The following is a 27,016-nucleotide window of genomic DNA, read 5'->3' on the forward strand; positions in this document are numbered from 1 at the left end:
AATGATTCAAGGAAATACAATGATCTGGAGATCATCCCATGAGAAGATCTCCATTGTTTTGGTTTATGGATGTAACTTAAATGTTCTCACATATAAAATGCCAGCTGTACAATGTCTTTGCGAATCTGACACTTAAGAAGAAGATGTAAAATTATACATGTTTCATGTAGTATATTTGGTTTTCATTCTGCCGTTTATAAAAAGAACAGCCTATTGTTCTTCGATTTCAGAGAGTAAACAAACACACTAAAACACTAATATCAGAAACCACAACAGTTTTTGTTGTGGTCCCTTCATTAAAAGCATAATTTGCTCTAGGGATAGAAACTTTACTATGTTGAGGATATAACTAATTTTAATGAGTTAGCTTAAAGCCATAAGGACTCAATTAAAAGATTGATTTAACTTTATATTGAAAGAGGGGATGTCAAAGAAAAGTTAAGGGTTGCCCAATGGCCGGTCAAAACGAAGCCCCCCCCCCCCCCCCCCCCCCCCCCAAAAAAAAAGCCCAATGTGGTTTTCTCAGTCAGGCGGCTGAATTCTTCACTAAATTTGTACATCTGGAGGGTGTTTTGGGGGTGTTGGAGAGTCGAAATAAAGATATATTAGGTTATACAAAGATTCTTGCCTTAAATGTTGCTCCTGGCTGTGCATCTCCCCAGAGTCTTGTAAACCAAAAGAGGTCGAAAGACTGAAAATGTCATATCCTTGTTTACCCAGACTCTGAAACAAGACCTCACAGTTTCAGTTTAATTGGCAAATTTGTTTAGCAAAGCCAAATCTTCATGAGTTTAGATTTATGTACATTAAGGCTACATAAGGATCAACTTCATTATCTCAGCACTACTATAGATTTGGATGTACTTCCAAGAATGTGGGGGATACATTTCTTACAGCAAGACTTTGCATGGACAAATAAACATCCCACAACATTCCGTAGCTACACAGCTTTAAAGTGGCATGGCATTTGTGAGCTGAGGGTTTACAATTACGCAGCTGTTAAATGTAAAGAATCATTCCTTTTGTTCCTGTTGAAATAAACTGCAGCACAAATGCTGTAGGACTTAACACATCTGTTCCGTTGGGAAAAGTTTAATTATATAGTGGATAAACACTATTCCAGTGTACAAAGCCCTTGATTATTAAAACGCAGATGTCAGTATGGGTTTTTTCCAAGTCAGTAAACTATAGTGTTCAAACTGTAAATAGCTCTCTGGTTTAAAAACGGGGAGCTGAGCAAGTTTGCAGGTCTAACACACCTTTAGAAAACAATCTTGAGGTGTTGGCTTACATCCCTGATGGTTTTAAACTATTTATAAAAGGTGTTCAGAGCTAGACATTTTCCACTTGACTTAAACTATGAAATGCAAAATAGTTCTAATAAAAGCCTAAACACATATATGCCCAAGTGAAAACATTGACAAGAGATGCCAGAGACTATTTATAAGTTCATTTAAGAGCTTGTGGTTTTACCAGTGGCAAAAGCTGATGAAAGAGGGCTTTCAACAAGCCCTGAAGAAAGTCATGACTCAAACCTTTGCTTAGTATATATTTTTTTCATTTTCTATGCTGCAATCTCCTCATATAATGGTAAAATAAACCAGATTTGGATTCCCTGAAGGAAATAACTGCACTTAAAAGGCAGCACAAAAAAAAAAAAAAAAAAAAAAAAAAAACTGTTAAAGTTTTCTCTTAAATTATCCAGAAACAGAAAAGAAAGCCAGAGTTCTGTTCTAAAACCTAGTGTGCTGACTACTTAGTCACAGGCACACTCACAACACAAAGCTTGTTCCAAATGTAGGAGGGAACATTATTCTACCTTTTAAGGGGCCATTTACACAACACCATTTTCTACTAAAAACTGAAACTTTTTATGCATTTTGGACGTTCATTTAGACTACACAACAATGCAAACTTTTGAAAACAGGTTTCAAAGTGCAATTTTTGAAAACGATACTGTTATCATCTCCGTGTAAACTACAAAAACCCGAATATATATATGAAAATGGTGACGCCATGCGTATGCGTATTACTGTATGTGTTCAGTTTATAGGCGCATAGAGTTTCTTTACAAAGTGACATCGCCAACTACTGGCCTGGCTTGAATAATACAGTGTTTTTAGTCATTTTAGTCATCGCAAAGGAAAAACGTTTCTGTTTATCGTACATCATTGTCGTGTAAACGTAACCTAAGATACCTTTCAAGTAGGGCTGGACGATTATGGCCTAAAATCAAAATCTCGATTAATTGAACATTTTACCTCGATTACGATTAATGAACGATTATTTTGTTTCTGTTTTTTTTTTTTTTTTGCCCTCATAGTTCACTGACAAGGTTTGTAGGCTACTGTAAATATGCTTGACTATTATTATATTTTTTCCTATTGAAAGAGCGATCTGACATAGCTCACTATCAGCAGTTAGTCACTATCTGCTCGTTGTAAATCAGATAGCACAGATTGCGTGTGAATTAGTCATACTGTCTCTCTATTAATTGTGAAGCTGTGGGTTGTTAATAGTTCTTCAAAAGTAGAAAAATAAATGCTTTAATAAGTTTTGAGTTTCTAAGCTACTTTAGTGATAAATCACAGGACAGCGCTGACAACTAGTATCTGCGTTCCTCTCTGTGCGCGCGATCTTCACGTTTTGTGCAGCAACTGTTTGTATGAATGTTTGTGCCACAATTCAGCTGCGCGAACGCGGTAGCTCGATATAATAATACACATCCGATCGTCTAATCACTTGAATGTCCAAACCATAAAATAAATACAACTGACAAAGTTTAGGGAAGACGCAAGGCTCACCGCTCGCGCGCCATCACTAGGTGTTGAACCGGCGTTCACCTCCGTGTTTTGCTTTTATGCCACTGACTGGACGGGGCAGAGTCGTGCTATGTTTTTAAAGGGGAAGGATTAAAATTTACGTCGGTTAGAGGTTCTGAATTTCGGTTTCGATTACTTTTCGATTAATCGTCCAGCCCTACTTTCAAGCTCATTGAAAATATTCATTTAAGATGGCAGGAGTTAAGAAAATTTATGTTTCATGTTTCAAGTATCTGCAACAAGTTTAAGAACATGCTAACGTCAAACTATTCATAATGAACGAATCATAATGCTTAATTACAAGCACTTTAATGACAATTAGACCAGAACAGGTGGACAAAAAACAGCCTAAACCTTGTTTTCCAGGTTTTAGGGACCTGCATGCTCAGACCAGTTTAAATCAGCTAAGCAAACAGGCTTGTTTATTTCCTTATTTTCAACAGGGACCATGACAGGTGAACCCCACAAAAAAGACGTAAAGAAAACGCTAACAATACTGTTGTTTGTTCTAGAAACATTTAAGATTGTGTCGAGCACAAGCATGTGTTTAAAATAGTCTCTTATCTCTCTCATGTGCCTCTAAAACACTGCACCCAAAACCAGGGTCTCCCATAACAGCGAGTCCGTAACAACTCTACCAGACCTGCATTCAGTCTACACTTAAGTGAGTGTGACAGTGGATTCAACGCAAATGCTTTCCAGCTTCACCCACTTTGACTGGAAACACAATGCACGCTCTCAGCAATTTCTGGGAGACTCATGATCAAACATTGGTCATACGCAAGTCTGTTGGCAAACAATGCATGAACTGAGAGAGCACATGTCTGTGGTTGCAGAAACCAGACTAGCATGCGTTTACATCATCCGCCACCCAAATCTGACAGCAAGGTACGATCCAGACGACAAAAGCACTGGCGGTTTAGTGCTATTTCCTTTCTGGCCAGTTAGACAGGAAAGTACAGGCTGGGCTTTTCACACAGGTGCAGCTATAAGCAAGCATGTTCCAGCCTCAAATGCAGAGGTAATAAATAAAAAATGACCCTTGGCTTCATTCCATGTTGATTCTGAGATTTTGCCCTAAGGGGCTGTAAAACAAGTAGCCGCTGGAGCCAATGATCTGTAGGTAATACTATAAAGTGGAAAAACATGCAACGTAACATCATGATTCAATATAGACGTCTCGGATGGGAGTAATGCACCTTGTTTGTTAAAGATTCTGAGACTCACTGGAGCGTTTCCATTAGTGGACCATGCAGGAACTATTTAAGCATAACTATAGGCATGATGATGCTTCAAAGTGCATCTAAAGTTATCCCTTTACAATGATAACCATCTTTAAACATCGACTCCGGGTATGGAAATAGAAAACACAGAACAACTGTATTCCTAAAAAAAGAAAAATATTAGACTGCACTGGCAGTCCACAGAATGGAAGTACTGTATACACCAGCTCTTGGCACCAAGGCAAGAGCTCCCGGTGGCCTGGTCATTGGATTAATTAAGCTTCCAGAAGAAGCCAAGTGTGACGCAAAGCCAAATGGCATGTCATCTTGGGATAATTAGTATGATAATGATATGCTATTATGACCTCAGCATTGAATTCCCTCTTAAGACGCAAATATCGAACCACAGCCACAAGCAACATTGTGGCTGCAGCAGTAGGAGGATGGAATGATTGGTAAAATTAGTTGAAGTGGTCAAATTTGAACGATGGTGTGGTTGAAGGAGGGTTATATTACAGTTATTTCTGGACTGTGAGATCACCCTTATAATCCCTGATGTAGGGTCTCAATGGTTGGTGTAGGCGGCTAATGTGGGGAAAAAAACACGTCATCCATATCTTTCTGGTAGCAAACTTCCGAAGTGTCCTCATCAAGCTCGAAGGATCTGGCCTAGAAACACAGTTCATATAAACCACTCAACTGTATTACAAAGTTCAAAGATTTTTTCCAGGGAAAGGTTGTCAAACACATACCACACATGTCCTAAGAGATTTAGATGTCATCAAATACCAGTTAAGTAAAAAGGTCTTCAGGAATTTAGACTTTTCTTTTTGTATATGGCACAGCAATGATGCATCTAACCTTTTATGCAACACTAGTATAATTAGTAATGCTAAGGATTTATCAACGAACGAATAATTAGTCGATAATAATTTAACCGATAAAACTTAATGATGATCGATTAAGCGAGGTCATCATTAGAAAGCGTAGTTTTGAGGTAAGTGCGGCTCATACGTAAAACACGTGCAGCAGATACACAAGGAAAAATGAAGAATGAACACCGTAGTTACATATTCTGAATGTATTAATGTCTTCAAGCCATGCAATGGATTGGGTAGGCTAGTTGTTTATTTCGAAACATTTAACCAAGTGTCCAAAAAAAACCCAAACAAGTGATTTTACGGAACATAAGAACTGCTTGTGTAAACGACACAATAAAAGTACATTATAAAAAAATAAACAAGTAGTGAGATCCTGGTTGATGGGTGATGATCTTCCAGCGCTGTTTCAGCTGTGCATTCCAATTCTATGGCGCATGGTAAATCAAGACCTGTCAATCTGAGCGTTCAAACCAAACAATCCAAGCGCACTCCAGTTGTAAAACAGTGTCCGATTGGTCTAGACCAGGGGTGTCGAGCCCTGCTCTTGGAGGGCAACTGTCATGCAGAGTTCAGCTCCAACCCCAATTAAACATACCTGACCCAGCTAATCAAGGTCTCACTAGGCATAAATTTCTAGAAAATTGTGTTGAGGCAGGTTGGAGCTAAAAATCTGCAGGACAGTGGACCTCCAGGACAGAGTTTGGACACCCCTGGTCTAGACACATCATCCCTACCCATTCAACATGCCTGAGTTTCCATTGGTTGAACTTGTGTCTTATGCTGCATTTGGGCTCATTTGAGACCACCTATTCTAAAGAGATATTTAATCTACTATGGTTTACTAATGTTTCACAAAGTTACAAACCAAACGTGCCACAAAAACATAATGTGTACACTGTTTGCACATGCGTCAGTGGTGATTTTTCATGCAAATACTTGGTATAGTTTGGTCTCTAACTGAAACAAATATGATTGTTGTATTCTGCTAGTTTTCAACAATATATGACTATCTGTAATAAATTTAAAAGTAATGTTACTTGAAAGAGTATCTGATTACATAACTCACGTTACTTGTATGCGTTACCTCCAACATTGACGATTAATCAATCGTTAATTTAAACAATGATCGATTATGGGAATTTACGTAAATTGTCATCCCTAGGTGTAATTCAGATTGCAGTTGCCATGTTCCATGCTGACAAAAGGGCAAAGTTAACGACCATCTGAGTGGCTGAATGGGGATATGGGAATATAGGAAAATGGTGACAGGTAGCTTTAGGAATGAGATAATTGGCCTGTGGTTTTGGATTTGAGAGGAAACGAGATAGGACGCACTGTAAAAGCTTAAGAAGCATGCCACAAAAGCATTAGTGAGGTAATGGCTGATGTTCCCACTAGGGCAATTGCAGCAGGGCGTACTTAATTACAGTGCAGGTGACAGCTGAATGCTTGACTTTAAATGCCTCAACTTTCACTGGCACTCCAAAGACTAAGTCAAAGTAAGCTATAGTTACAGGCTGACATAATATCTGGCTTCTGTGCAAAACCCAGGGGCAGCAGTAATTGTTTTCAAAGCAAATTTCCAAGTTCTGCCCTCACAGTTCTTAGGTGAGGCGTAAAGGAAAAGTTCACCAAAAATGAAATCATTGAAAATCTTCTTCCCCATAGCTCTCAAATCTCATTTGGGCATATTAACATTTTGCACATTAAAAATGCTTTGCGCCAAATTTGGCATTTTACTTAATCATGGAACCAATGCAAAGCGAGAGCTTAAACGGATATGATTTTCAGCGCATAACAACTTAAAATTCAGTCTGTTGCTTACACAAAGGCTTTACAAGACTTATAGTGCACAAATATTATTGATTTCAAAGACAAACAATCTTTTTATGATCCAACAATAGCCGGTCTGCAATCTGCAGGGCTTTGCAGGAGGGCATTACGGCTTTCTCAAACATGTCAAATCTCATTGAGACTCCAGAAGTCAGAGGCCATGAGAGCCTCGGTGAACTCAAGGTAAAGTGCTCTTAGATTCTGGTGTGTGTTCACAGTACAATGATTGAAAACACACTCAGGACATGAAATAACCATTTCCAGCACTTCTTTTTTACTAACATGGTGTGAGAATAAGCACTTAACTTGATGTGTAACCCTCTGTGGCACTGTTACAAAGTAGGGAATTTCGTAGAAAAGGTCTTAAGAAAAAAAATGCTGCCAGCAGCATCAATGAGATCACAAAGACTTTAATAATACCTTTCCAGCAGCAACCCAGGATGAAGGCAGATCATGTCAACTTTTTTGGGGGGTTTCCCATGAAAGAGCATCCGGACCATTTCAGTCAAGGTCAGAAATATGATACCTTTTGGTTTTTTGCTGTCTTGCAAAAAGCATTTGACAAAGCACTTCATATGTGTGTTTAAGCGGTACCTCACTATGAACAGATTCCCATTGGCAAGACAACCACATATATCTATAACATCAAACAATTTATTTTTATGAAAGAACAAATTAGAAAGAATGTTCAAAATGCAACATTTCCTATGGTGTAAATATACACCGAGCCAATCAGGAGACTTGACTATTGAGAGATTGAAGATACAATAGATGAGACTACTTAATCTCCATAAACCAAAGCGGTCTCAAACTGGTAATTTCATACTCCCGCTCCAGCTCTTTAAACCAATACCACATGCCAAATAACTCAATCAGTGGACACACTTGAGGCACATGTAACCCATGAACCCCCAGCAGGGTTTGAGGATCACTGGCCCCCCTCATAAGTGTTCCTCTAGGCCTTGACTACTATCAGCCTGCCATCTGCTCTAAATGCCCACAGAACGGAACAAATTTCATCAATGCCGCCTATAAAAATTCCTTCTTCATGAAGATATCCCCAGAGCCACTATGCAGAGCTCCCAACCACTCATTAAGATCTTTATTTGTATCACTGTTGGCCTAGTAACTGTTTGTAAGGATCTTTGGAAGGATCTGAAAGGGATGGACCAAATATTCATAGGCATCATGCCAAATATAAAGGATCTATTATTTAAAATGAGTAAAATGCCTTTATGAAGAGCACAACTTTAAATGCTTATTAACTATGCTCTAGAAAACTGTTTCAGTTGATTTTGACCCAAAATAAACCCCATCATCACATTACAAACAGCTGCAGTTATCTCAAACACATGTCCCAATATATTTTCTGTAATAATTACATTAAAATCCAATATGATTTCAATTTATCTTGCTTAATATTATTATAAAATGAGGTCCAAAGCATACTTTGTTTGTTTAGTGTGTGCGTACAGTTGAACGCATAGCCTTTCAAAGTACTTTATACTCCATTAGATATAGCGTGAGTGAATGTAAGCGGTCAACACATGCGCTCTAGAAAGTTTCATCTTTGTCCAGTGTCCACGCTATTTTTCTCCAGAAGTTATGAACAATAAAAATGTCTTTGTATTCTTTTAAACTAAAGTTGCAGCTATCTTATAACCATCTCACACAAGCGCTTGTCAATGCGGGTGTCTGTTGTTTATTGCTATCTGTTGCTATCTGTCTCTTTAGTTTCGTTTTTTCTACTATGGAAAAAAAACGGCCTGGGCCAGTGTTGCCACCTTATGGAACAACTGATTGTGCAGCCTGCGCATACAAAGTATGTGCGGTTACAAAAAACAGTGTGGTGAAAAATCGAGTCCCCCAGGAATCGGGTCTCTTTTAAGACCCTGAGTGATCCCATTGGTTCAATGGGCTTTTAATGGGTAGTTATAATTCATGCAAAATCACATTATGATTTATATTGTGTAAAATGCGTTATAATGAACATTAATGTCTTTTAAATTACATGATTCATAAACTAGTATATAACTGTCTAAATCAAGCATTTCTCATTCTTACTGTTTTTTAGTTAGCTTATGTACTAGCATAGCATAAATCTACCCGATTAGCCTACTAGCTTAGCTTATATTATATTAGGTGTGTTTTTTTGTTTCCAATATCTGTTTCCAGTTTGTTTTATTATGCAGTACATAGGCATTCATTTTATATTTAAGTATGTTGTTTGTGCACTTAATGTAATAAACATCATACAATAGTGAAACAGGTTATAATTAGTCAAGACATCACAATAACAACTTTTGATCAGGCATACAGGCATAAGGGAGACCTGATTCCTGGGGGGGGGGGACACCGGACTTACTATTCTTGTGATAAGATTTGTGTACACAAACGCTCGCATATGCGTAAAAACTGAAGTAAACTTAAAAAACAGCCCTGAAACAATGCTTTCGGCTTTGAATTTTGTAATATGCTTCACATGAATCTCATCAATCATTGTCACATTAGGAAACAGAATCTGACACAGCATCTGTGATTTTCTTTGAAATTAAAGATTAGCTCATTATTCATTCTTAATGCTTAAATGGGAACAAATGAGTTAGAGAAGTGAGGGAACGATTCATCTTTAAAAAAAAAAAAGAAAAAAAAAAGTTCCAGGTTCAAAACAAGTTCGACAGCATCTGCAACTGCGTCTGTACATTAATTTTGACTAGTCCCTCCGTTTGTCCAAACAAGCAAAGATTGTGTTTACAGTAATGTACTTAAACAACGAATGTTCAAAGGTCCTTGGCTGTCTAGTGCTATGACTGCACAGATAAAATATGCTTTAAATGGAAGAAAAGCTGCAGGTTTAACCTGCATCTCAATTCTTTGCCTTTACAAAATGACTCTATAAAGTTTCTCTGTGTAAATGTTTAACATTGTAGATCACTCAAGAGTAGCCAAGGGAATAATTACCAATTTTGTGTGCTAAAAAATATTCATTGGGTGAACACAATTCAAGCTTGAACAAGTGACTTCAAAAGCCAATAAGTGTAGGAAACTCTCTCTCTGTAATTTACTAAGGTGATTTGAGAATTCCACAGAAGTCTCAATAAACAATTGTGAGTCGTTGTGGTTGAGAGGTGTAAAAAAAAAAAAAATACCTCCATGTCAGAGATGAGGAAAACAATGATTAAAGTGATGCTGGGAACGCCCATGACAAGAACATACAAGAAAATGAACAATATGCAAATACCAAAATCACTGGAAAAGCAAATAACATGAGAATCCAAGTCTTTAAGGCAGCTAATAAGATAATATGGAACATGACCTGAGCTTACAGAGTTCATGAATCACACTTACTTCAGTTTCCACAGTGGTAGATGTCAAAGTCACAGGATCTATGAATGGAGGCCCTGTTTTTTCGACTACTAAACCAGCAGGCCGAAATATGGCTCCCAGCAATTATACACATGAGTCACATCCTGCGGGAGTCTGAGTCTCCACATTATTCCGACTATTAGCCGACATCATCATCTCAGCAGACATGCTGAGACTACACACTGTCTGTGTTTAAAGTTGGTCTACCACAAGTGTACGACGGTGCACTTTCCTTTGTTAAATGATACCAAACCCCTGGTGATTTTCACATGTACTCAGTATGCTCACACGCAAGACAACCTCCCCAAAAAACTAAATGGGGTTTTATAAAGTAGTATATGTCACTGATAGTATAACACAAATATTGACCATGTAAAGCCTGACTTATGAAATAATCATAAAAAAAAATTGAATTTAACCTTTAGACTATATATATATATATATATATATATATATATATATATATATATATATATATTAAAAAAATAAATAAATAAATAAAAAGGTTGCATATGTGTTTTTTGTTGAGTATCATAAAATCAAGGAGGAATAAAAACACCTCTTTTTTTCAGAGGCCGAAACTGAACAAAAATATGCAGTTTGGTGCAGATGTTGATATTTATATGACCAAAAATGAAGATACATGACAGCTTGTAATGTAAATAAATTAGATATTTATAACAATATAGGCAGGTTTTCCAGTAAAGGTTTGATAATCATGTTGATAATTTAAAAGACTTTCGCAGGACATTTTAAATTTACTGGCTCTAAAATGTCATGTAGTGCAACCAATGAAAAAGTAACATCTTTTCCTTACACTTTAAATACATTATTCTCAATTTTTTTTTTTTTTTTTTACAAATATCATGAATTATTAATTCATAAATATCATTTGGTTTATCTTGGGAGTCGCACCACATGACATTTTACAACCTGAAATAACTCTGCCTTTTCATAATAAATTATCTGATATTACGAACCTTCACACACGGTCATGACAGTCTGTAGGGGTCCACTCTATGACATCATTTCCTTTTTTATGTTATTTTTTCCCCCCCCAATAAGCAGCGAGTTATGCTTCCCTTAACTCGCACTACTAACAAGATCCAGAGATAACGAAACATCACTCAGTGGTATGGGACTCACACGGCAAGCTTTCCAGGAAAGTGCTCCGAAATGTTCCAACACTGGAGAGGTTAGTGAGGTTTATTTATGTATCGAACCTAAGATCCCCTCAGCTTTTAGGCAAATCCCACAGGATTAAATACATGAGAGAGTGAAAGTGCAGGGCAAAGTGATTAGAGTGCCAATAATCTCTCCAATGTAACCATCCGCTAACAATGGAGTAGTGTACTTTACCCCCTCACCATACAACTGACCTTCAGAAGAGATCTTGAGAGTTGAGAATGAAATCGGGCCTCCCCATAGGGCCGTCTAATGATCTCGAAGAACAGAGTTCATACTGTGCAATTGTCTTAAATTTAGGCAGTAAAAATGAAAGAAGGGGGAAGGTCTGTCGTTTATGTACTTTTAAACCAACAGAAGAACTTCAAATAAACTTCAAAACTTGTTCCCAGTGAATTACTGCATAAGTAAGCAAATAACAGATATTTTTAATGCCAATAAAACGAGCAAAGAAAAATGGTCCCATGACTTGAATAGGATAAAGTTTGTGTCCAAAAAAACAACAAGACTGATTGTTTTTCCACACTCAAATGTGCTCCTGACATCCATCCTTCTTTCCAACAGTCCTCTACATCATCACACTAGCATTCCGCTCAGGTACTTGTTGACGCCAATGTGCGCAATAATTTTCTGTGGAGGTGTCCCATTACAAACAGATGCGGACATGTAGTGAAGTCTGTTCCAGGTCAATGCAGGGTCATGAAAATTAAAGCCATCCTGCTGGCCATTTATGAAAGAGACAATAAAGAAGTGCTGTAGATGATGAGATGAGCGAAATGAAGGAATGAACATCTTAAGAAAGAAGTAGTAGATTATGTTGATGTCCCCTTGCTGTGAGTGACCCCTGTGGTTATGCTGAATGACTGCTAGTAATTAAAAGCCACATTTAAATAATGCATACTTCACTTGAAATACCATCTTCAGTGCCAAAAATGTAATTTGTGGAACACAAGAGATGTTTTGCATGTTCGCACAAAATGTTCGCACAGCTCCTTTGCATGTAACGGAAACATCAATGATCAGGGGCTGTCAAGCTTCAAAAATGGCAAAAAAAAAAGTCCAAGAAAAAGTTCACATGACTCATGCGCTACATTCCAAGTCTTCTAATGTCAAGAAATAGCTTTGTGTGAGAGACAGACCAAATCTCATTTGCGTATTTTTGGCAATGGAACATCAATGACATCAAACACTATTTAAGTGAATAACAACTTAAATGGGTATATTTCTCCTCATTCAAAACTGTCATACGGCTACAGAAGTCTTGTTGCATACTTTAAAAAAAAAAAGTACTTATTACAGAAAAATTATATACTTTAAAATATATTAACTTTAAAGGTGCCCTAGAATTAAAAATTGAATTTACCTCAGCATAGTTAAATAACAAGAGTTCAGTACATGGAAAAGACATACAGTGAGTCTCAAACTCCATTGTTTCCTCCTTCTTATATAAATCTCATTTGTTTAAAAGACCTCCGAAGAACAGGCGAATCTCAACATAACACCGACTGTTACGTAACAGTCGGGGTGTACGCCCCAATATTTGCATATGCCAGCCCATGTTCCCAACATTATGAAAGGCATTAGACAAGGGCAGAACGTCTGGATGTGCACAGCTGAATAAACAGACTATGTAAGCAAGCAAGGACAATAGCAAAAAATGGCAGATGGAGCAATAATAACTGACATGATTCATGATTACATTATATGTTTAGTGATATTTGTAAATTGTCTTTCTAAATGTTTCGTTAGCATGTTGCTAATGTACTGTTAAATGTGGTTAAAGTTACCATCGTTTCTTACTGTATTCACGGAGACAAGAGCTATTTTCATTTTTAAACACTTGCAGTCTGTATAATGCATAAACACATTCATTCTTTGTAAATCTCTCCAACAGTGTAGCATTAGCCCGTTAGCCATGGAGCACAGCCTCAAACGCATTCAGAATCAAATGTAAACATCAAAATAAACACTGTACTTACACGATTAGACATGCTGCATGACAGACACTTTGTAAAGATCCATTTTGAGGGTTATATTAGCTGTTTGAACTTTTTTTTATGTCGTTTAAGGCAAGCGCGAGCTCTTGGGGTGTGGAGCACGAGAATTAAAGGGCCACACACCCTGAATCGGCTCATTTATAATGATGCCCCAAAATAGGCAGTTAAAAAAATGAATTAAAAAAACTCTATGAGGTATTTTGAGCTGAAACTTCACAGACACATTCAGGGGACACCTTAGACTTATATTACATCTTTTAAAAAAAAGTTCTAGGGCACCTTTAAATGTAGTATCAAATACACATTTTACATGTGCTTTAGCATGTGAAACAGATGTAGGCTACTGGAGGGGCTACATTGGTGCCGTGACCCGGATGGGAGTGAGGTTTAAGGCCCCGGTATACTTCAAACGAAATCGAAGAACGAACTGATTTGACGTCATTTCGAACAAAATAAGGCCAAAACGAAGTTTGTTTTGTGTTCTTTTTGGAAGTTCGAAACGGCTTGCCAAAGCGAACTTTCAGGAAAAGTTCGCTCCAGCTGCAAAACACCTTCGTACTACCATTGGTCAGTGACGATAACGTCATAGGAGGTGTGCGCTGCTCCGCCTTCACTTGCGTGGGACGCGTCTTTGACTCATTTCGTGTGTTTGAGTTCGTTGAGGTAAGATCTCCGTGGTTGAAAACAGGAACACATTGGATAGCCGATTTATAGTAAAAAATGAAGTTGTGCTTGTAAAAAAATGAGGCACTAACATTGTTTTTCATGTTTGATACTGTAAAGCTAGATTTTAAGCAATCTATTGAATAAAGTGCTATATGAAGACATGACGTGACTGGAGTACTAATTTGCAGAGCTTCATGCTGTTATGATCAGATGCTTTTCTTATGCTTTCTATAATAAATCTTGCTGTTTTCTCATTTTTGTTGTGTTTGTTTTGTTACTGAGAAGAAAGTGCATGGCACATATTTACATATTCATCTAAAAGTCGCTCTCAGCAGTGTGGGCGGTGTCAGATGTTCGTTTACAGTATATCGCTGGTCACGCATTTCGAACTTCGCTTTACCCCTAAACGAAGAACGAAAAAGAACTTCGTTTGAACTATACCGGGGCCTTTAGGGGGGGTCAGTGTAACAGACGTAGGCTAGTAAGAGCTGTGCACGTAAACCACACTCCCCTGAACTCAAGAGGTACTGACGCTAGAGACCGTGATCTTTAGCCTCCTTGTTAAAGCGCCCTCCTCCCATGCGGACAGGCCCGGGTTCGTGTCCCACTTGGAGCAGGCAGGTGCGAACTAGTGGGGCTACACATGCTAGTCATAACATTAAGATAAGTGTACTTCTTTAAAACATGATAAAATATCATACAAACATTATGATCTAAAATGTACTTTAAAGAACTTATTTTTAGAGTCTTATTACAAAGGGCACTTTTTAACATTTTTAACTGTACTTAAGTGTGTTAAGAAACATCGTAATAAAATTGTGTACTCCATTTAAGTACACTTAAGAGGCCTTTATTCCATCAATATTATCTGATCTGCATGATTTGAAGTACACTACAAGTTCAATAGAATTAAGTGCACTTCTTTTTCACAAGCCCCTGGTATCAGTGGAAAAGAGCAGCGTGAACATTCTGCAAAACATCTTAATGTTTGGGTGAACTACTGTACTATACTTTAACTACACAAAAAGAAGGAACTCCCCATGTCTCAGCTGTCCAAAATAGAAACAGTTTCCTCTTCGAAGTCCCACATGGGACACACGCAGAGCTATTGTTTCAACGTAGGCAGAGGTAGACTGCAAAAGATCAAGTTTACAGCAAAGGCCACAAACATTACGTTTACTCTAATGAATAAATATACTTATAGTGAAATCACTGTGGACCATGTTGAGTTTCAAGATGACCATGATATGTTTTGTGAAAGTCTAAAACAAACTCTAAAACATACCGGATAAATATTTGTAACGTTAAACACTGTTCTATAGAAGAAAACCATAATTTCATTCAACATAAGCACAAGAGATCGCAAGAGTGATAGAGGAACACTGTTCCAGGCTGCAGACAGCCATTTGTCAGAGCAAACAGATGTTTGCTTGGCCGCAGCATCCCGTTTTCCACTCTTTCTTAGGCTTTGCCAAAATTCCCCCAAATGTCCTTTCATTCATCTGCTTTGCCCAACAGCTCTGGGTCTTTCCTGTGACCCCGCAGGACTCCTAAAACCAGAGCAACATGGGATTACTATCTTTATGGAGCCGTATTATATCCAAAACAGTTTTATGTGGGCCTAAATCAAAGAAGATCCACCAATAAGGGACTTAAAGTAAAATATGCATCGTAATTCAAGATTTAACAAGAACGGACAGAGTCGAAGACTTGCATATCTGCGATCTGTTGTTTGTCTCCACTCTCTGTCTAGTGCAAAATTCTGGCCCTGTGATCTGGAAAATACAGCCCCCCACGAGATACGCATCTGGCTTGACGAAACAGCTCGCCTTTGCAGAATTCGCAGTCTCTTGGAAGCACACGCAATTCAGTGGTCATGTTTTCTTCTTAGTAATCCCAGGCAGGGCCATTTATTGTGCAATGAAATAAGGCAACATGCCCACACATTCCTGATGTGCAGTTATCCGCTTAGAGTCGGTCATCCAGAAAATGTTTGGCAGAGGAAGTGCCATGCTGTCTGGCTGAGCGTGGTGATGGGCACGAACCAAACCCCACTGCGTGACTGGGGAAACCTGACACACTCACACACTTTTTTCAAGCAACGCAGGTGCACGGTTTGCTTAGTACACGAGCACTTGCATTGCTAGAATGAAGCGCTTGGGTAGTCACGTCGCTTATTTCTAGGAAAATATATATGGTGGGCTCTATTATAAACGAACATGTTCTCAAGCACTGCATATTGAATTGTGCTGAGTTGATTAGAAAGACAATGGTAGACATACTGTGATAAAATGCTGCCACAGTGCAGTTCACAAGGCTTTTCTATGATGTTATCTGTTGTAACATTGGTTGCACCACAATAGATATGGGTTGGGCTTTGTGAGTTTCTGAAAAGATTGAAAAACAATAACAGTAACATTGAGGTCAAAGATAGGACAGTATCAAAATAGGATATCATTTTGGAGACAAAAACTGATAAAATATCCCTTTACTTATACAGGTAAACTGGAGATATTCATCAGGTCTAGTGGTAAAAGCGGAAAATGCATAGTTTTTAAAGTATATCTCTCACTTTTAGTTTTAGTTTCATATTCATGGACTCTTATTATGCTTCTCTTTGTTGTCGTCGGCCTTTGTTCCTGTTTGCACGTCATTCAACAGTTGTCATGGTTTGTCATTATGTTCCTAATTAAAGCATACCTTTTTGTAATTGAGTTTGTCACCTTGAGTATTTCAGGTGTCACACTGTCAGTCCAAATCAAATTATTTGTGTATCGATCGAATCTGAATCTGATTGAAATTATTGACTGTCCACATTGTGTATCGCAACTGTTCAGATCCGATTTGTGTGTCCCATCTTGCTCTTTTGTTTTCTGGAATATCTTCATTGGTTTCTATGACAATGACGTTGCGTTGGTAGGTATACGGCAAAAACAACAACAACCGCAAAATGGAAGGGTCTGCAATAGGCCTACAGATGATGTTAGAGTTGTCAAAAGTACCGACTTCGGTACCTATCGGTACTGAAATTTTAAAATTCGTTAAGCGGATTCGTTATTTCAGTACCGACTTGGTACTGAAGTCAGTACTTTTGACAACTCTAGATGACATCTTATTTACAACACAACAATGTGTAGTCGCTACGCTGGACTGGTGTGTCTTCTGAGGCAGCGGCAGAACCGTAGGAGGCTGGTATGAGCGGCTTTATTCCATGCTGTCGCCTCCGACGGTTTCAAAAAATGTCTTGTTTCCTTGTTTCTGCAGCGACTTTCAGACAACATCTGACGTTAATGTTTTACGTGGTGTGAATCCAATCAGAGCAGTCAAACACATTTCCAGACATTTGATTTGAATAGGATTTCAAACCACATATGAATGTAGTTCGAAACGGATTTGTAAAAATCCGCATTTCATGTGATTTTTTGCCGTTCACACTCCCTAAATCTAATCGGCTTTCAATCGGATATGCACAAAAACTGGATTTGGACTGACAGTGTGAACATAGCCTAGGTTCTAAGATTTAAATAATAATAATGCTGTCAATATTATTGTTAATAAAGGTTTTTATTGCTGTAGTCTAATGATTATGTCAGTTTAATAGATATAGCCCTAAACAAAGATTTAAAGAATTACCATTTAAAACACTGACGGCCTAAATATTATTATAATAATTATTAATAAAGGTAATCAGAGGAGGATTTGTCACTCAGATTCAAATCGGTAATTTCTAAATTTGCAAATAATTTTTAACAATTCAACTGACTCATGAGAGTCATTTGCGCTTGAATCGAACTGTTGAATAACCGTGTGCTATTTGTTTTTATGTACGCCCGTGAGCAGAAATGTGCTTTTGCACGAATATTTTGTGGCACACGATCCTAGTTTATCCTAGTTCACAATTTACGGGACTAGGATAAACCCCCACAACCCCAACACCCACCCCCCAATTGCTTTACACAAGGCAGATCTGACAGGACATTCTTGCTGAGTTTTGATCCTTCTCTGATTGGACTTTTTGATGCAAAACGAACTAACCAATGACAGAGCAGCAGGGGTCAATACTGCTGGCACAAAAAAACTCATCCATTCATAACCCCAAAACAAGCTGGTGCCTTTCCTTTCAGAACAGCAAACACACTTTAAGAGGAAAAAAAATATTTGCCTAGATAAATGCTGATTGACCCAGGAAAACAAACACACAAGCTGTCAATGAAGTAACAGTTGGCGCCTGCGGCCCCTGCGTCCAGGCCGAAAAGCCACATTATGCCAGGAATATGATGGAAAAGAGGGCTGTGTGGTTAAAATATCAAAGAGTGGTGGAATGTTTCACAAATATCACCCCATATATACACACACATAGACATCTCTTTATGACATTCACCGACCAGGAGTGCTGACAGGAATGTGTCTGATCTCTCTCCCTGGTCATCGTAGAACTGTGCCGACTTCATCTACTGAGGTCTAGTGCTTTTCTTTTTCTTTTTATTAATCACTTTCTGCCTCTGGCCAAAGGCACTTGTCTGATTTGGCTAGCAAAGACCGCTGCTTTCAGAATGTCACACTCTGTTCCCATCTGTCTGGACTGCCGTCCAAGCACTGGTCTAAATATCTCAATTATTTTAGGATTTTAAGGGGGTGATTTTAAGGGTTACATCATGCAAAATGCAGAAGGTTTGTCTATGGAGTCTTCTGTGCATTCATTTCTCTATGTCAACCTATACTCTGCCTATTTATATTTAATAAATTTACAATATGGTCAAGCTTGAAAACCTGAAAGGTGTCAACTACCTCACAAAGTTTACTATGAAAAACTATTGAAAAGAAAAAACTCTATACTCTATTTTATGAAATACCACTGTACATAAATACATAAATATTATGTAAATACAACAATTATATCTGTACAATAGCTCCATCATTGGTTTAAGAAGGTTACAGAATCTTTCTGTTGTTTTGTATAATATCCTTAATTTAATATATAATGATATTACCACAGATTTATAACTATTGTTATTTTGCAGGAAATGGTTACTCTGACTTTAAGTGTGTTTGGCCTCAGTTGCAGTTCTGTAACGATACATTTATAAACATACTTAACTGGGGAAAGACTAACATGAATATGAATAATTTTAAATTGGAAACTTGTAGACAAGTTTTCTAGAGTGTTCCCCCCGTCCCATCCCAGTAGGTGGCTACAGTAGCTCACAGGATTGCGTAACAATCGTGTCGTACTACAAATTAAATTTCGATTCCAGTGTAGCCTATTTACGACGTTCACCAACAGAAAACTAAGGCTGTGTATTAAAACCTTGTGAACATGCATAACGTTGACCAAAATGTTCGATTTTCTAACTCAAATTTAATTTAAGGAAATTCTTGATTCTAACGTTCGAACGCTAGAATTATGCCGAGCAAGTTTCATTCAAACATATATTACACAACTTCGAACGTTCGAACAGCTATGATGCTCAGAAACGTTTAATTCAAACATTCCTAATGCCAAAATACCTTCTCGCAGTGCTTTTAAACAAGTCTGTCGCATCTATAAAACTTGTACCCACCTTTCTGTACGCAAGCTGCAGGTAGTTGTAGGGAATTCTTCTATTGAAATCTTGAATGACATCCTCACTAACTTTGTGCATGGACTGAGCTCCAAGTTTTCCCTCAAAGCATTCGTTTAAACAGTGAGCCCTATAAAGAATCACTTCGAAAAACTTATCAGTCAGAAGGCTGTCAAAGCGATGCTGGTCCTTGCATTTCAGTCTGCAAGTGATTTTGGTCTGGCGCACTTCAGAGAAACTGTTCAGCGCGCTCTCCATGTACCGCACCACATTGCCATAGTCTCCTTTCTGAAAAGCCTCCACTCCGCTATCAAACAGCAGGTCAAACGGTTCCAGGGTGGCCGATGACAGCAGAAGTGCCTGGAGGATACATGTAAAAAAGCCGTAGATTTTGGGGTTCACATCCATCTTCGCGTAATGCTGCGCAAAACAATGCGCTCCGAATGATGGATAAACAATCCCGATGAGCCTACTGTGTACAGACTAATGAATGTGACGGCTGAACTACCGTTTTAAACTTCAAGGCAGTTTCGTTGTCACTCATAATGAATGGCCGATTACTACTAGAGACATTTCAGCAATGACCCCCGTCCCTCCCATTCATTCTGAGCTGACTCCTCCCCTACAGCCCACACAAGAAAGAAATAGCAATAGTTGACGACCCCCAGCTGTCTGACTTTTATGTCATTGAACAGCGACTTAATTAGATTTAGAGCTTCTGAATTTTAGAACAATGAAAAGGTATTTTAAATATAAAAAAGTTGTGTCGCTATTACAGACAATACACTGATTCACAGTCAGAATTTTCCAGTGAGATGATCCTCACAAAGCCATCAAAGCGAAGACCTCCAGTAGCCGTTTGAACGTCTCCCTCTAGAGGATATAAATCATACTGCAGCTCTCCTGAAAATTCAATGTCGTTTATATCAGCCATCACAACATGCATCTGATTCTATAGTTCAGTTGGACAGTTTCTTATAGTTCAGATAGATACTTCACTGACGTTAAATTTCACTGGAAAGCATATTTACGCTGTCTTAATCGTTCCCTATCCTCTATATAGTGCACTATGTGGCGTTCACCAATGTAGAAAATAGTAAATGTGTGAACAAGTGACCGATTTCAGCCGCAGCTTCGGTGTCTATTTATAATTTCGGGGGCGGGGCGCTTTAGATTCTAGAGAGCATTTGATTGGACAGAAGATCTGATGAGAAGTCCATGGAGATGTCATGAAAATCCGTGATCCATAGTGGAAGTGAGAGATTGTAAGTTTTGAATGCTTATATCTCCTAAATGTGAATTTTGTCATCGTTTTGGAACACGCAGCTTATTCACAGCCTTAAAGGATTAGTTCACTTTCAAATAAAATTTTCCTGATAATTTACTCACCCCCATGTCATCCAAGGTGTTCATGTCTTTCTTTCTTCAGTCGAAAAGAAATTAAGGTTTTTGATGAAAACATTCCAAGATTTTTCTCCTTATAGTGGACTTCAATGTTCTCCAAATGGTTGAAGGTCAAAATTACAGTTTCAGTGCAGCTTCAAAGGGCTTTAAACGATAGCAGATGAGGAATAAGGGTCTTATCTAGCGAAACGATCTGCCATTTTCGAAAAAAATACAACATGCTTTATAAACACAAATGATCCAAGTGCTTCCGCCAAAACCGCATTTCCGTATTCTTCAAAAAGTTTACGCTGTACTTCCTACGCCTTCCCTATTCTACTTACGGAAAAATGGAACTGGCTGCGTTCATTCCGCAAGTAGAATAGGGAAGGCGTAGGACATACAGCATAAACTTTTTGAAGAATACGGAAAGCGGAAGCACGTGCAAGGCGATCATTTGTGTTTATGTGTATTTTTTTTTGAAAATGACCGATCATTTCGCTAGATAAGACCCTTATTCCTCATCTGCTATCGTTTAAAGCCCTTTGAAGCTGCACTGAAACTGTAATTTTGACCTTCAACCATTTGCAGACCATTGAAGTCCATTATAAGGAGAAAAATCCTGGAATGTTTTCATCAAAAACCTTAATTTCTTTTCGACTGAAGAAAGAAAGACATGAACATCTTGGATGACATGGGGGTGAGTAAATTATCAGGAAAATTTTATTTGAAAGTGAACTAATCCTTTAAGACTAACATATTAATACTAAGAGAAAAAAAAAAACTTACATTTTGATTTCAGGGGGACTTTAAGTGTAAGATACATTATTCAACAACTTATGCCAGACTAGCCACAGAAATATACACCATTCCACTTTCAATAACCCCTCCATTTTAGCTTAACCATGGTTTTACCTGTCAAATAGAAACAAACCAAGGAAGTTTGGCCTTTCATTTCAAGCACTTTGATTCTCTCGCTCCCTCCAGCAATGAAAAGCTTAGCGTACATTGTTGACAGATGCTAAATCCTGACATCGCACCCTCCAGATTCACAAAAACTGCCCCGTGTTCATATCATGCCTGAAGGCTTAAAGGTAGAGTAGGCAATTTTAACCCTTTTTGTCGTACTGGTTGAAACTCTCTGCTATCAGGATGTGAAATCAATAATAGAAATTGTCTAAATATTGAAACATGTACATTTATCTTCCGTGGAAGTCTCCGGACCAAAAAATGTTAATCCAATCTTCGATTTGGCTTCAAAATGTATAAATGTTGTGTTAACTTGTAAAGATTATCTTGATAGACAAAACGTGTAAGTGTCATAACCCTTTGTTAAACACAGAGCTTATTTTTTGCGATTTTCCAAAAGTCTATGGGAAAAATGCATAGGCTTTCAACCGAGGGAACCCGTGCGCCGTTAACGACGTAAGGTTGAAAGCCTATGCATTTTTCCCATAGACTTTTGTAAAATCGCAGAAAATAAGCTCTGTGTTTAACAAAGGGTTATGACACTTACACGTTTTGTCTATCAAGATAATCTTTACAAGTTAACACAACATTTATATATTTTGAAGCCTGAATAAAGTCGTCAGATATAAAAGGCTAACAGTAGGCTATAAACGGACTACAGCACACCATGGTTGCGGATCAACGTCGTCACCACCAAGCTTTCTCAAACTGTATTTAAAAAACAACTTTATTTATAAACATGCTCGCTGATTATGATCTGTGCTGTTATGAATATTTATCCACTTTTTCATGAGAAATGCTGTCCAAAAGTTCCGTTTTTAATGATGACGTCTAAAGTCCCCGCCAAAGGAAGTAGTCCATTTTAGCAATTTGTTAGCAACCACCGATTTTAAGACACAGTAAAAGTTTAAAAAATCACAAGTGGGTTATAACTGGTGTGTTTTATGTCATAGATAAAAACGTGAAAGTATTTAGAGGCTTTGTTAACCACAGACCTTATTTCAGGCGATTTAGCAAAAACCCATTAAAAAAACCCATAGACTTTACGGCGTTGGAACCTAAGTCCTAAAATGCTAACTCGCTTCCAGATTTTGCCTACAAAAACGCGTCATGCCTGGGGCACTCTATTGCCTACTCTACCTTTAAAAGCCTTCTGATTGTCTAAAAAATAACCTGCTTTTAAAAAAGCCTCAAAAGCTTCTGATTGGCTACAGAAAGATCCTGACCGGTGACTGTGCACTATAGGGCTGTCACAGCGATATTTCTGGACAACTATTTTAAGTGATATATTTCAGGAATTAAGATAATTTTCTACATGTTTTTTTTTATTTTTTTAAATGCAATGTTTATTAGCCATTTGAGTCGCAAGATGGCGCCAATGAGACAAGAAAGCATCCAGAGCGAGAGACATAGTAGGCTACTGGTATGTTGCTGTGCACAACAATCAGTTCTCTTGAACGGATTCTAATTGTGGAATTAAGTAAATATTTGACCCCTTAATATCACAAATAGAATCCATCTCAGAGAGCCACGTATTAAGCATACATATAACTTAGGCCTATAAGGTCATACAGTCAAGCAATTTTTGCTTGACTATATGAGATGAAACTTGCGATTTTTTTCCCCACAAATGAAGTGAATTGACCTGGCATTCAAAATATTTTGATGTTGTAGCTAATGTAAAAGTGCTAAAAACACTTTAAGAAAATAACATTCAGCGGTATAAGGAGGGATAGCAACAAAGTATATTTGGTGATAATAAACCTTTATTGTGTAATTCTGAAATAATTACATAAAGTATTGAAATTATCAAACAAGCATAAAATGCTGAAGCTGGCTAAATTTTGCATTGGCATATAATCTACAGTACATCAAAGCCTAGAATCTCCCTCTTTAAAAAAAAAAAAAAATCTTAACATAGTAAAAAATATCTCTGGGTTACTGGGTATGACATCACTTCCTCTGTGGACAGCACTGAATTGTTAGTTAAGCAATCCCAGCCTCCTCTTTTTCTAGCTAACTGACTCAGAGGTCAAAGTTTAATGTGGAGAGAGACCCATCCCAAACATCTAAAAATACATCAAAACTGTGAAAGCGATAAGTAAAAAATAATAATAATAAAAAAATCATGACATAAACCGAAAATTAAATGCAGTGTATTTATACATGTTTAACACAATGCATGCACATACTGTACACAATAACTACTAGTGTCTGCCGTTCAGATTAAATTCAGGTATTCAGATGTTCTCAGGATCCTTAAACATAGTCTTTTCCAGGATTCTTGGGGATTAGATGTGTGCTGGGATTTTTGTTGGATCGCAGGTGCGTTACGCTGCAGGCGCATAAGAGCACGCCTCCAAATAAACAAAGCAAAGATCCAACAAATGCACCAATCAGAGACCTGCCGATCACATGCCTACAAAGACCCAGCACAGTTAGTATTCATGATCAATATTTCAGACTCACAAAAAGACACGAAGCTCCAATGAATACTAGAAACAAAACAACTCCTACCTATTACCACGTGTGTCCTGAAAGAAATTCTCAACAATTCCATACATAAACCAGCTGGTTATGCCCAAAGCACACAGACCTAGAAAGGTTACAAGAAAAAAAGAATGCACATATTCATAAGGCTTAAGTCTAACTGTAAGGGTTGACAGAGGCAACTGTAACATTTTTTTATGTTATCTCACAGAAATATAAATTTACACTACTGTATACTGTAAAATATAGGTACAGTAAAAAAACAGTAACATTGTGAAATATTATTACAATTTAAAATAACTGTTTTATATTTTAATAAATGTTAAAATGTAATTTATTCCTGTGAATTTTCAACATGATCACTTCAGTCTTCAGTGTCACATGATCCTTCAGAAATCATTTAAGAAACATTTTTTATTATTATCAATGTTGAAAACAGTAGTAGTGCATAATGTTTTTGTGGAAATCATAACACTTTTTCAGGATTTTTTGATCAATAGAAAGTATTTGAAATATAAATATTTTGTAACATTATAAATGTCTTTAGTGTCACTTTTTAACAATTTACTGTATCTTTGCAATTTTTTTTTTTTTTTTTTTTTTTAAATCTTACTACCCCAAACCCCAAAGTAGTGTATTTGTAAAATACATAGTATTTTTATTCAGCAAGGATAGATTTAATTGATCAAAAGTGACAGTAAGTTTTACATTGGTACAAAAGATTTCTCTTTCAAAAAAAAAAAAAAAAAAAAAGCGGTTCTTTCTGTTCATAAAAGAATCCTGAAAAAAAGTATGTAAACATTTTCCAAAAAAGTTATATTAGTTTAATTTTTTAAGTAGAACTTAAAATATATATATATATTTTCAATTTAATTTTTTGATAGTTTTTTTATAACAAAAATGCTGGAAAATATTTGTAAAAATCATTTTCAAAGAAAAATAGTAGTGCTGTCAAATTGATTATTCGTGATTAATCGCATCTAATAAAAGTTTGTAAATGATTAGCTAAAAAAAGAACCTGATATATGCGATTAATCGCAAACACACACACACACACACACTCTCAAACTTTTATGTTAGATGCAATCAATTGTGATTAATCGATTTGACAGCACTAAAAAACAGATTTCACTTCTGGCTCGAGTTTCATAATGATTTTTAAAATCTGGGTTGAACTCACCACTGCACACAAAAAGGATCCCCCCGGCAAAGGCAGTTCTGTCCTTCGACTTCTCGTTCTCCTCTAGACATCTCGAGCACCTGAGGCCCAAAATGGCTACCAGCGCGGCAAGGCTCGCAAAGGCGATGCTGATGATCATCATTACTCGGCCCAGCTGAATTTCATCTACAACAACACACAGCAACAATCAGAGCACATCTATTTAAGATGTCAAACAGCAGATGGATCCATAAATGTTAGGACAGATACTCACAGGTTTGATGAAGAAGAGAATTGTAATATTTGCAAATAGCTACAGACGAACTTATTTCGCACTCCATCCACAGTCCTTCGTATTCATCCCTAGTCACAATATGGTCATTTTCGTGTCCAATGATTTTCCATTCGTTTGTAAATGTGCCTATAATTAGGCCACATAATCCAGTAATGGACATAATATAACCGAAGAGCTGAAGAGCCATTGATGAATTGAAAGACAAATGCACAAGTAGAATTCTTTGAAGACGGTCAGTACTATGTGTCCACTGTCCTGTTACTGAAGCTCAGTGATTGCAACTGAGTAATGTGGGCTGCTATTTATTATTGTGAGAGTAGGTGTGAATCAGTTGTTACGTCATTCATGGACAGGACATTGGGTCAGATTTTCTTGGAAGCAACAGCTTTATTCCGGCAAAATCTAGCTTGAACTCAAGTTAAAGGTGTAGCGGTTGAAGTTTTGGGTTAGAAAAATTGGTTCAGTTGCCACAAAAAGTCACTCTGGATAAAAGCATCCTTTAAATAAACAGTTGCATTTTTATTTTGATGTATTAAAATCAAGGAGGATGGAGATGAATAATGTTTCATGTGAAATGATGTGAAAACATTCAAACTGTATAAATCAGCACATTCCTTCTGATGATAAATGCATCATGATCATGATAAATCGTACAATTTGTTTCAAGACACACCTTCTTATTCACGAATATATCCAAAAGATAATTTTACTATTTCCACTCATAATCTTGTGATGTTTCCTCCTTTTTTTCGGGTTGTGATTGTAACAGGAAACGGGTGGGAGGATGGACACTAATATGTTGGGAAAGCAATCCACTAATAGTAACAGCGACTAATACTATTGTTTAAAAAAAAAGAAAAAAAAAAGCTGTTATTGTTTATTTTATTTCTGAAGCTGTTTCATGATTAATTTACAGTCAAACCAAAATGTATTCAGACACCTTGAGCATTTCATTCATTAATTCAGTTTATTCACTATAGTTTAAAAAAATTGTAATAAAATATGACAAGATCTCAGAGTTTTCAGAAAAAATTAATCTTAATTATGTCAGATAACACTTAAGCAAAACATGGTCAGGTCAAAGTGTCTGAAAGTGTCAAATTTGTATCAATTTATTGGTAGTCCACTGCATGAAGAATTTTTGGGTATAATATGTCACAGTTTACTTTATTTTGCAATCCTCACT

The 27,016-nt window shown here is 37.3% G+C and overlaps 2 protein-coding genes across 2 annotated transcripts in view; both read right to left on the bottom strand.

The window, feature by feature from the left end:
* The window catches only part of p3h2 (prolyl 3-hydroxylase 2), a 56,782-nt gene extending 36,649 nt beyond the window's left edge, over positions 1-20,133 (bottom strand). Inside the window, exon 1 of the mRNA XM_048166338.1 lies at positions 19,535-20,133. Coding sequence (XP_048022295.1) covers positions 19,535-19,942 — 408 coding nt within the window. The 5' untranslated portion in view covers positions 19,943-20,133. The remainder of the gene's footprint in view (positions 1-19,534) is intronic.
* A 3,501-nt stretch (positions 20,134-23,634) lies between these two features.
* On the bottom strand, positions 23,635-26,116 carry LOC125252799 (claudin-1). Its single transcript, XM_048166387.1, has 4 exons — positions 25,810-26,116; positions 25,557-25,721; positions 24,404-24,482; positions 23,635-24,305 (listed from the first exon to the last, which is right to left on the bottom strand). The coding sequence occupies exons 1-4, from the start codon at positions 26,015-26,017 to the stop codon at positions 24,146-24,148; spliced, it is 612 nt and encodes a 203-aa protein (XP_048022344.1). The 5' UTR covers positions 26,018-26,116; the 3' UTR covers positions 23,635-24,145.
* Between the last annotated feature and the right edge of the window lie 900 nt (positions 26,117-27,016).

The sequence above is a fragment of the Megalobrama amblycephala genome, linkage group LG2, assembly GCF_018812025.1.
Source record: "Megalobrama amblycephala isolate DHTTF-2021 linkage group LG2, ASM1881202v1, whole genome shotgun sequence".
Taxonomy (NCBI): domain Eukaryota; kingdom Metazoa; phylum Chordata; class Actinopteri; order Cypriniformes; family Xenocyprididae; genus Megalobrama; species Megalobrama amblycephala.

What these genes read in the sequence shown, in the direction of transcription:
- LOC125252799 (XM_048166387.1), bottom strand. Translation starts at nt 26,017, where the DNA reads ATGGCTCTTCAGCTCTTCGGTTATATTATGTCCATTACTGGATTATGT. An exon ending in TTCTCTTCTTCATCAAACCT is followed by an intron (nt 25,722 to 25,809) that starts GTGAGTATCTGT and finishes GTGTTGTTGTAG; the next exon opens with ATGAAATTCAGCTGGGCCGA. An exon ending in GATCCTTTTTGTGTGCAGTG is followed by an intron (nt 24,483 to 25,556) that starts GTGAGTTCAACC and finishes TAACCTTTCTAG; the next exon opens with GTCTGTGTGCTTTGGGCATA.